Here is an 11,443-nt window from a genome sequence, read left to right on the forward strand (position 1 = left end):
TTAGCCTATGAAACCATGCAAGCCCAGGTATGCCATGAGGCGTGCAGATTTATCAGGGTTGCAAGAACACTTAGGAGGAAAAGATCATTATGGCCCAGAGCTACAATGCAGGACGGCTTTGAGGAGGTGAGGCTGGAGTTGTGACTTGTGGATGGGTAGAACTTGGATAGACAGAGGTGAAAGAAGGCATTCTAGGGAGGGGGAACAGCATGGGCAAAGACTTGGAGGAGGAAAATTACAAGTGTGAGCTGGAGGAGTATTAAGCGATTAAGCATCCTTGCTGGATCATAAGGGGTTTGTGTAGAGAAACCATGAGAGAGACAGTTGGAAAACTCGCTTGGGGAGGTTAGGACGGCTTAGTGATAAGAGCACCAGATTTGGAATCAAGAGACCCGAGTTTGATTCCCAGCTTCTTCACTTCCCACCTATGTGTCCTTGGGCAAACCTCTTGGGCCTCAGTTTCCTCATATGCAATATGATAAGCCTGAGCTTCCTTCCAAGTCTAGAATCCTGTGTGCCTATGAGATCAGATTGTGGAGAGCATTTAATATTAGCATAAAAGAGGTGTTCCCTCTGAAAGCTTGAGGTGCTCAAGGATGCCTACTCTCCTCTCTCAATCTTTTCGTTTTTCTTTTTTTTTCCCCAGATATTAATGAGTGCTTGCAGCTACCTAGGGTCTGTGCTTACCAGTGCCAAAACCTCCAGGGCAGCTATCGCTGCCTGTGTCCACCAGGTCAGGCATTACTCCAGGACGGCAAGGCCTGTGCCAGACCAGAAAAGATGGAAGGCAACCTTACCACTGTCAGTCACCAAGGATCCTTCCCAGTCTGGCTTCGGCCCCGAGCCCGAGCTCACGGGAGCTCCTACCATGCCTGGATCTCTTTCCGGCCCATTGGAAGTCCCCTAAGCTCCATTGGTAGGACCTGGTGCCCACCCGGTTTCACCAGGAGGAACGGAGCCTGCACTGGTAAGGCAGATCTTGGGACTGATCTGGGGACCTGCTGGAACTCCCATGGGTCCCCACCAAGCTAGAAAATTCAGGACCCAACTCAGTAATTTGGCAATTTAGGCTCGTCGATTTAGTATCAAATCCTCCAGAAACAATTTTATTGAATTTAATGTTAATATCTGTCTAAGCACTTATTAATTTGCAGAAGAGATGTCTAAACTGGCATAGCTTCCTATGCCCTCCAACATGACTCTCTATTTCAAGACAATTGGAGATAACATTTACGGGAATCTTGAATAAGAAAACAACCATAATATATTCAAATACAGTGTAGATTAAATTCAGTAGTGTTGCTTGAGTTACCATCACTTCCTTCTGAATCATTCCCTTTAAGGACAGAAATTGAGATAAATATCTTAACCTTGAATTTTTTTTAGGGCATTTAGGTGGCACAGTGGATAGAGGGCGGGGCCTGGAGTCAGGAAGACTCATCTTCCTGAGTTCAAATCTGGCCTCAGACACTTACTAGCTGTGTGACCCTGGGCAAGTCACTTCACCCTATTTGCCTCATTTTCTCCACCTATAAAATGAATGGGAGAAGGAAATTCCAAACCACTGTAGTATCTTTGCCAAGAAAACCCCAAATTGGGTCAGGAAGAGTAGGACAGGACAAAAACAATTGAACCCAGTTACAACAACACTCTAGCAAGAATAAAGTTGCAATATATCTGGCAAACAGAGTTTGGCTAGAGCAGAGAGTGCACCGTGGTTGTCGAAGTAGAATGGAGCCCAGGTTGCACCCTTCCCCCTCCCCCAGATTGTTTGAGGTTTGTACCCAAATCTTCTGTCTCTGAAGGTTTGATGCCCTTTAGGTTGGAAGTGACAGGAGAGGAGACAGAGGACAGAGAAGAGGTCAATCGCCTCCCAACCCTCTCCCTGGGCTGTTGGATTGGATCAAAATCTGCTTCTTGCTTAAGCCCCAGGTGGCTTGGGAAGGCCGGGGGTGGAGCAGGGTGGGTAGATATGATGACCACCCGACTCCTAGCCCAAGGCAGGTTACTTCCCTGTTCCCAAACGCTGAGGCATGCTGCCACTTGGACCATTTCTGACTCAGCTCTCTTTCTTCCCCACCCACCCATCCCGGGGCCTTCCCCAGACCTTGATGAGTGCCAAGTGAGGACCCTGTGCCAGCATGCCTGCCGCAACACTGAGGGCAGCTACCAGTGCCTTTGCCCAGCTGGGTACCGCCTACTCTCCAGTGGGAAGAACTGTCAGGGTAAGAGCCCCGGAGAGACAGGACTCCAAAGGAGACCTGGGTTCTAGGCCCACTTCTACTGCTAGCTTCACCTCCCTGGACTTTAGTTTCCCCATCAGTGAAATAGAGATAATAATTGCTACACCACCTATCTTATTTATGATGGTCGAATAAGATCAGAGTTGTGAAAGCTCTTTGAAAAGCATAGCTTTTGTTCTAACACAAGGTCATATTTTCTAAGCAGTTATAAACATCTTGGATACTTTGGAGCTGAAATCCAGTTTCCCACTAGGGCTGAATTCCTTCTTGTGCTCCACCCTTCTCTCTGCATCACCACTGGCTTATACTGCCTATATCACTGTCGCCACTGGCTGGGGACACTGGAGAAACAGGGTAGGGAAAGAGGTAGTAGGCCTGCAACCAGGGGCAGCCGATGGAGTGGATGTAGGCCTGAAGCAAGGGCTGGCACCTACTCCCACCACCTGCTCTAGTATTTGACCTTCCCCTTCAGAAGCCTGTTTCTTACATCACAAGACCAAGAATGATTGGCCCAGCTTCCTCCCGTCTCCTAGAAATGAACCAAGAACAGTAGGTTTTGGAGGTCTAAGTACAGTCATAGAAGGCACAGCTGAGTTGAACTGACTTGGTTGCTTTGGGAGACCTGGGTTTCCAGGGCATGATTGAGGTCCAGATGCCAGAGTAGAGGAGATGATGGAGGTCAGGCTCTGAGGTTGAGGGCTCAGATCTTCCACCTCATGGGGTATTCTCAGAAATTTCTCATTTTTTCTCCTCCTCCTCCTCTCTCTCTTCTATTTGCCTATCTACTGGCCCTCTCTCTTTCCTTCTCTCTTCTCTTCTCTCTGCCTTCTCCCTCCTTCATTTCTCCTCATCTTTACTGGTCTCCATCTCCCTTACCTTCCTACCTCTCTTCTTTCCTGTCCCAATCTCTTCTTTACTCTATAACTTCACTCCCCCTATATACACAACATACTTGCCTGCACACACACACACACACACACACACACATACACTTCCCCCTCCCCCTCCATCTTTGGATTCTTCTCTCTCCTGTAGACATCAACGAGTGTGTGGAGGAAGGCATCAAGTGTGGCCCCAGCCAGATGTGCTTCAACACCCGTGGTAGTTATCAGTGTGTGGACACGCCGTGCCCCACTATGTACCGGAGGGGCTCCAGTCCTGGGTAAGAGACAGAGCTGATCCACCCCAATATATCACCCTCATCAAGGATGACACCCTCGAGCTGGCTGGCTTGAGGGTGAGTTGGCCAGGGCCTAGTCAAGGTCCAGAACCACATTATCTCAGAGTTGGAAGGGACTTCCAAGATCATTCAGTCCATCCTCTCTACCTGAATAGGAACCTCCCTCAAACATCCTTGACAAGTATCACCCAGCCTGCCCCATGATAAACACCTCCAAGGATGGGGAGCCACTAACCTCTAGACACAACCGATTTCTCTTTTTTATTATTTATTATAAATTATTCAACAGCATAGCACAGTACATAGAAGTGTTGGACTTGGAATCATGAAGACTTGGGTTCAGATCCCACCTCTGATACTTATTAGCTATGTGACTTTGAACAAGTTACTTAATTTCTCTGGGACTCAGTTTCTTTTTCTGTAAAATGAAGAGGTTGGACTAGGTAGCCTCTAAAGTCCCTCCTAGCTCTGAATCTATGCTCCTATATACCATGATTGTGTGACTCTAGGCAAGTTATTTAAACTTGGAGTGCTACATACAACCAGAGTTGTGGACTCTACAGTGTACAGACAGTATAGACTCAGAATTACAGAGTGGTGGCTGATCTGTGAAATCACAGGTCAGATGCAGAGAAAAATATTTTTAGTAAGGTTTTCTATATATTGAGCTCAAATCATACACACACACACACACACACACACACACACACACACACCAAAGAAAACAAAAGAAACCATTAAATATGAAAACCTGACAGAGTAGTTCTCCCATTGCTTTGGGTTCTGCCCTCCAGGACCAAACAGACTAAGTCTAATTCCTCTTCCACAGGTTGGCCATTTCCAATACTGAAAGTCGATTCTCTTGTCTCTCCCCAGAGGCTTCTCTTTTCCAGTCTGAACATCCCCATCCCTTTAACTTACCCTTGTAAAGAATTACCTCTAGCCCCTTCACCCATCCTAGGTGCCCTCTGACCTATATTCCTATCATAGTAGTTTGGAGACTAGCATCAGCCCCAGCTCAGGAGCCTCCTCTCCCTCCCTAGGACTAAAAGACTTTTCTACTTACAACTGGACACTGTGATTGTTCATCTGTGTGTATGTGTCTGTCATCTGTCTGTCCTGCAGGATGTGCTTCCGTCGCTGTGCCCTCGATTGCAGCTCAGGTGGTCCCTTCACCTTGCAGTATAAGCTTCTCACTCTCCCCTTTGGCATCCGAGCTGATCATGATGTTGTCCGCCTAACAGCCTTCTCGGATGGGGGTGTCCTGCCCAACCGGACAGTCCTGACAGTGCTAGAGCCTGACCCCAGCAGCCCCTTTGCCTTGCGAGAACCTCAGGGTGGACAGGGTGCCATCTACACCCGCCGCCCCCTCACTGATGCTGGTGTCTACCGCATGAAGGTGCAAGCGGTAACCTATGGTGAACATCGAGTACTCCGGTACCAGAACATATTTGTCATTCTCATCTCAGTCTCACCTTATCCCTATTGAGGGATTCCTAGAGCAAGGAACTCTGGAGTCCCAACTACCCCAGCCTCCCCTCCCCTCCCTTGGCTCTTCCATTCCATCAATCAACCAGTAAACATTTATTAAGTACCTACTATGTGCCAGGCACTGTGCTAAGTGTGCTGAATGTATTCGTTCCATGATCAGCTGTGCCCCAGATCCTGGGCTTGGTGCAGAGTATGGCTTCTCCCATTCACATTCAGAATACCTATTAATTCCCTTGGTAACAAGGCAGCTGGGCCTTGTCTGGCCTCCTACCTTTGTCCCTTCCATGAAACTAATTCTGCCTGGATCCCGTCATCATCCCCTCCCCCAATCAGAGATTATGTGACCAAACACTATGGCTGTTGGTCCCAGTCAGCTCATATGGCTGAAGGTGACCCCACAGGACAGGTGGGGGATTCTGAGCCCTCGGTTTTCACAGTGAAGAGGAGAATTGACTTTCTAAGTTGTGACTGAAGATGCCTTTGTACAGTTGTCCTTGGTAAGGGGTGGGAGAGACAGACCTTGGAGGCTCCCTGGGCCCCACCCCTGCTGACCCTGGGGTCCTTGAAGCCTGGAGAGGCTCTTGCTGTTTCTCACCAATATCAGCTACTCTTGCAACAGGGGCTCCATCTGGCTATGTGCGTCAATCCCACATGTGAGGCCCTTCAGTAAACAAAATCTATATCTGTGGCCTTGACCCTCTTGGGTATGGACAGAGAATGTGAGCAAAGAGGATAAGAACCAAACACAAAGATGCCAAAGTGTTTAGAGCTGGAAACAAGAAGGATTTTGGCTCAACTCAGCAAATAAGTCAGGACTCAGGGACTGGCTCCTCAGGTCTCAGGAGCATTCGTGTCCACCCACAGAGAAGTCAAAGACTTTGTACATGGGCCCAAGGTCTTCTGGGTCATGGGGGAGACCCAGGCTCAGTGCAAAGTATCCATGGAACAAGGAAGGCTAAGGAGAGGAGGAGAGGCCTGGCCTACGTCCAAAGAGGCTTGATTACTTACCAGCCAGATGTTTTTATCTAGCCACATCTGGCAGCTTTGCGTACCATCTTAAATGAATAAAATTAAATAAAAGATACGTTATTGACAAACCTAGTTTCCTTATTCATTTACTTATTCCTGCACTTTCCTAAGCGGATAAAAAGATTTGTGGAAAGGAAATGAACTTAGATCTATTCTAATTGTTTCTTCCTGTGGTTCTCCTTCTGATCTGCACACCCTCCCTCCCCCCTTCAAACTAGGTTTTCATGATTATTATTAGTTTTTCAGGTTTCCAGGCTCCCTGAAGGGAGGCCACATTCTGAGAGAGGAAATAGGATGATTGCTAGGAACAGGTCTGATGAAACTGGATGAAACACATCTCAAAGGAAGAGGAACACATAACCCTTCCGTCTTCTCTTTGGGCTTTGGTCTGGCATGAGGTGCAGTCTGCTTGGCAGCATCACCTTGGCATTCCTCTGCCTCTGACAGCATCCTTGTCTTTAGTCAGTCACGGAGAAAAGACTCAGAGCGATCTGCAGAGGAAATGGAACGCATGTCTTTTTGGCTAGATCTGGAGGAGGGCATGAGGGTATATAGTGCTCAGCCTTTAGGCTTTTAATCTGAGTTTAAGGCCTCCCACCTTTTCCTGAAAGTGAACCATCTGATTGAACCAATCTGCCCTAAAGAATGAGTGCCTAACAGACCTGACCTTCGCCAGGGTATCTGAACGTGTGTGAGTTTGTTACTCCAAGCTCAATTCATTCGGTAGGATTTCAGGGTCTGAGGAGGAAGTAAAATTTGTACTTAAGTCAGTTGAAAGAGGTATTTTGAGAATGGAACGGAAGGGGGAGGAAGAAACCTTCACTGCCTCCTCCCCCCACCCTACTGTGGCACAGAGGATACAGCACTGGACTGAGTTCAAATCGTGCCTCAGATACTTCCTAGCTGTGTGACCCTGGGCAAGTCACCCGACTTCTGTCGGCCTCAGTGTCCTCACCTATAAAATGGGGATAATAAAAGCACCCCCCCTCTCAGGATTGTATGAGACAATATTTGTAAATCACTTTGCAAGCCTTAAAGTGCCACATAAATGATTACTGTGATCACTAGCTGTGATTACTGCCTATTCTGCCTCCCATTTTGCCAAGGAAATGGGAGTCCTGGTGGAGAGACAAGGTTTTTGTTTTTTTTATAGAGTTCTTTGTGCAACATAAGTGACCCAAGGCCAGAACCCTGAGTCAGCCCATTTACTACCACAACTAAATCTTTTTAGAGCCAAAAAAACTTCTCAGCCTACAGAGAGAGACTGGATGAGGCCCTGAAGCTGGCAACACCGGACCATCCTTGCCTGCTCTGATCAAAGCGTGCCGACCCCTGCTGCCTGCCTAGAGAGGGAGGGAGGGTGACACAATGAAGTCTCTTCACTCCAGTTTGTTCCCTGGGCAGAGGAAGAACAGATGCTCAGAAAGATCGCATCGGAAAGGATTCTGGCACTGTACATTCATCCAGAACTGGAAGGGACTTTTCCAAGGTCACATAGCATACTTCCCACTGTACCCCTTTGCCCTCACATACCAGGCTTAGAACTTGCTGGAGGGAAGGAGTTTGGGGGGAGGGAAGGTAAAAAGCAAGTACACTGGAAGATTGTGAATTAATTACAGGGTCTTATAATCATAGATTTAGACTTGAAAGGGACCTCAGATGCTATCTAGTCCAATCTCATTTTAAAGATGAGGAAACTGAGGCCTAAAAGAGGTTAGGTGACTTGTCCAAGGCCACATAGCATCAGTGGTGACATTTGAACCCAGCTCCTCTGACTCCAGAGCCCGTGCTCTTTCCACTGGAGGTCAAGCAATTGATAAACATTTATTAAGTACCTGTTATGTGCCAGACACTGTGCTTGTAGTTAGGTAAAAGAGAAGGGACTGAGTTTGAGATGAGATGGATAGTGAGAGAGTAAAATCCAGGGAGGAGCTTGAGCATGCCATTTGGTGGTGGTTTGATTTTCTGTCTCCTGGAGCAATATTTCAGAGCAGGAGAGGTAGCAGGCCAAGTGAGTACTGGATTTGGAGTCAGAGAATCTGGGCACAAATTCTGTCTCTGCCACTACCTGTTCAGCTTTGGGCAAGCCCCTTAAATTCACTGGACCTCAGTCACCCGTCTGTAAAATAAGTGGGTTAGATTGTGAGATCTCTTTTCAACTTCAAGTACATGAGAGTTCTCTGGTGCCACCGGTAATCCATGAAGAATCCCCTGACAATGTCCCAATAAATGGTGGGATGATATTTCCAATTGTTAGGCAGGTTTTGCTTACAAACCCACCCAACTTCCCCTTGTTGTTCCTGACTGTGCCCTGTGAGGCCATAACCGTTGATTCAAGTCTTTATCCCGGCCCTCTCCTCTGTCTTCCAGCCTTGGAACACTGTGACCTCAGTGTGTTGCAGGCAGGATTGGGGATGAAAACACCCTGTGGTCACTCATTAAGCAGCTTGGATTTAGCTATTTCTATGAAACCCAACAACGGGACTTCATGTTCTGGGTGGAGATGAGTATTTCCAAGTCCAGTGGCTGGAGCAAAAATGAAAACCTGAACCCTGCAGAAAGCTAGCTTCTGGTAGTTGCCAGCACTTTGGCTGCTTGTGAAACATCTGGGTTTTCGTGAAGGTGGGTTAGAGGGTGGCATCCCTGATGTCACCATAAGTGCAGAACCTAAAGGGAAAAAGCTCCCCTGGAATCCACTGGCTTACAGCCTATCTTTCTATCTGTAACATGGGAATAATGATGCCTACCTTGCAGCATTGTCATGAGAATCAAAGGAGATGATAAATGTGGAATACTGTGGTTTTTCTAGATTTCCTCTCAGTCTTCCAAATTAAGTCCCTTCCTCTCTATCAAGATCATAGCACGATATGTAAAAACATCCTCATTTAGTGGAAAGAGTGGTAGAGTGGGAAGTAGGAAGCCTGAGTTCTAGTCCTAACATAGTGTCTCTGATACTATGCAAACTTAGGCAGATCATTTTTCCCCTTTGGGCTTTATTTGCCCCAGTCAGAAAAGAAAGGATTGGATTAAACAGTCAGCAAGGTCCTTTCCCGCTCAAAAGCTTGAGTTGGAACCATAGCTCATATACTTACTAGATGTGTTTTGGTCACAGCAACTCACTAAGACTTGGAGAGTCTCTAGGTCTCCATTTCCTTATCTATAAAATCAAGAAGTTAGACTGAATAGCCACCAAATTCCCTGCCTGCTCTAACTTTGTGATCCTATGACATTCTTTGTCTCCCTGCAAGGCCCTCCATGGTTGGGTGGCATGAGTCCCTAGTAGTCTGGGGGAGTTGTTGATTCTCCTCTGGAAGGTACTGGACTTTGCTTTGAATACCATGGGGTCACTTGGCCAGGGCCCTATCTCTGTGTGTCAATCTGAGCTGTTTCCCAATGCTGCGCAATGGGTTTGGGCCCTCCCCTCTCTGATGAGGTCAGCAAAGCTAACCTTCCCAAAGCTTGTGAACCCTCAAAACTCCAGTGGTTCAGCTTGATTCTGGTTTTACCCCCCTTTCTAGGGTCAGCCAACCGGCTTCTATCCATTTTTCCCTAGATTTTTTTTAGTTGTGTGCCTAATTTGCTGATCCACTCTTTCTCTCTTTTGACGCAAGACTTTAGAGATATAGATTTTCCCCTAAGTGCTGATTTGACTGTATCCCACAAATTTTGGTATGTTGGCTCATTATTGTCATTATCTTTAATGAAATCAGTGATTGTTTCAATGATTTGCTCTTTGACCCATTCTTTGGGATTAAGTTATTTGGTTCCCAATTAATTTTTAGTCTGTGATTCAAAGGCTCTTTATTGAATGCATTTTTTAGTGTATCATGGTCAGAAAAGATGTATTTAATATTTCTGCTTTTCTGCATTTATTTCTGAAGTTTTTATGTGCTGATACATGGTCATTTTTGATAAAGAAGCCCCACACAGCTTAGAATAGGTATGCTCCTTTCTATTCCTATTGAATAGTCTTATCATAGCTAACTTTTCTATAATTATATTTATCTCCTTAACTTCTTTCTTGTTTGTTTTATGGTTAGATTTATCTGAGAGTGGATAAATTGAGGTTCCCCACTCTTATAATTTTACTATCTATTTATCTTTCTGTAATTCATTAAACTTTTCCTTTAAGAATTTGGATGCTGGGACAGCTAGGTGGCATAGTGAGTAGAGCATCAGCCCTGGAGTCAGGAGGACCTGAGTTCAATTCTGGCCTCAGACCCTTGACACACTTATTAGCTGCGTGACCTTGGGCAAGTCGCTTAACCCCAATTGCCCTGCCTTCCTCCCTCCCCACCAAAAATGATGGGTATACACCACTGAATATGTCAAATGTAACCTGAGGTGATTTTACCTCCAAAGCAAGCCTATGAAATGCTAAAAACTCAGAGTGGAATCAAGAGACTTTCCCTGGATGACATCTATATGAAGTTAACCAAAAATATGTTGACAAAACTGACAAAAAAAAATAGAAAAAAAAAAAGAAAAAAAAGAATTTGCTTGTTATGCCATTTAATGCATGGATGTGAAGAGGTTAATGATAAATGATGATAGGTAGGGAACCATACGTTTCTAGGGGTGCTCGAGACCCCAAAATACCTACACGCCGGGTCCTGCCGAAAGAATTCGACCCAAGCCTTCTCAGCCAAGGGAAAAGACAAAATTTATTAAGGATTTGATATAATGGGTTGTCTTAAGAAATCCCACCCTTTGTGATGCCTGTTTTCACAAGCGGGCCAGATTGAATCTGAGCGCCTTGATGGAAGCAAGATCAAGATTATATACACAAAGATTGTGGGAGGGATTGAGGGGTGGTCTGGGGTGACTAGAGGAGGGGTTTGGGGAGGGTCTTGAGGAGGAGTCTAAGGAGGAGCTTGATGGGACCTGGATGAGGTCAGACTCCAGGGTAGGAAATAGCTGAAGGCATGGATATTAATAGTATCAAGGGTGGGAAGTAGCTGGACATTAGAGGTCTAGGCTAGGTGGAGATTTGGGCCTAATGATAATGTAAGGCTTATGGCCTCGGGCCAAGGCCAGATTAAGTGGGAAGATTCAAGGAGCATTCAAGGGGGTTCCCAGAAACTGTACTCCAGGTTCAAGTGGGTTCCCAGAGGCTGTGCCCTCATCAGATGTTTGGTACTAATGTTAATTCATTTTCTATGATACCTTTTAGCATTTACCTCTTCCATTTTTGGGGTACAGCCTGCTTCTATCCATTTATGTAATAGAAAGGGCACATTTCTGGAAACAGGAAACTAGATATCATGCTTTGCCCATTTACTGTGTCATCTGGGGCAAATCCTAGGTGACTCTGTTTCCTCCTCTGTCTTCTCCCAGCTTCCGGAGTTAAGAAGAGGCTAAACTAGTTTGCATGAGGCCTCCTCAGGGGACCGTGGTTCCCAGAAAAGTTTCCTGAACTTGGTTCTCCATGAGAGGAAGCAAACTTACTCCTTGGTCTTCATAGACTCTTTTTACATTGTTCCAATCAGTGGGTGAAGTA

The 11,443-nt window shown here is 46.2% G+C and overlaps 1 protein-coding gene across 1 annotated transcript in view; it reads left to right on the forward strand.

Moving 5' to 3' along the window:
- Positions 1-6,011, forward strand: part of HMCN2 (hemicentin 2) — a 183,329-nt gene extending 177,318 nt beyond the window's left edge. Inside the window, exons 95-98 of the mRNA XM_036752858.1 lie at positions 647-967; positions 2,106-2,225; positions 3,279-3,405; positions 4,549-6,011. Of these exons, the coding sequence (XP_036608753.1) occupies positions 647-967; positions 2,106-2,225; positions 3,279-3,405; positions 4,549-4,912 (932 nt within the window). The 3' untranslated portion in view covers positions 4,913-6,011. The remainder of the gene's footprint in view (positions 1-646; positions 968-2,105; positions 2,226-3,278; positions 3,406-4,548) is intronic.
- The last annotated feature ends 5,432 nt before the right edge of the window (positions 6,012-11,443 follow it).

The sequence above is a fragment of the Trichosurus vulpecula genome, chromosome 3, assembly GCF_011100635.1.
Source record: "Trichosurus vulpecula isolate mTriVul1 chromosome 3, mTriVul1.pri, whole genome shotgun sequence".
NCBI classification, from domain to species: domain Eukaryota; kingdom Metazoa; phylum Chordata; class Mammalia; order Diprotodontia; family Phalangeridae; genus Trichosurus; species Trichosurus vulpecula.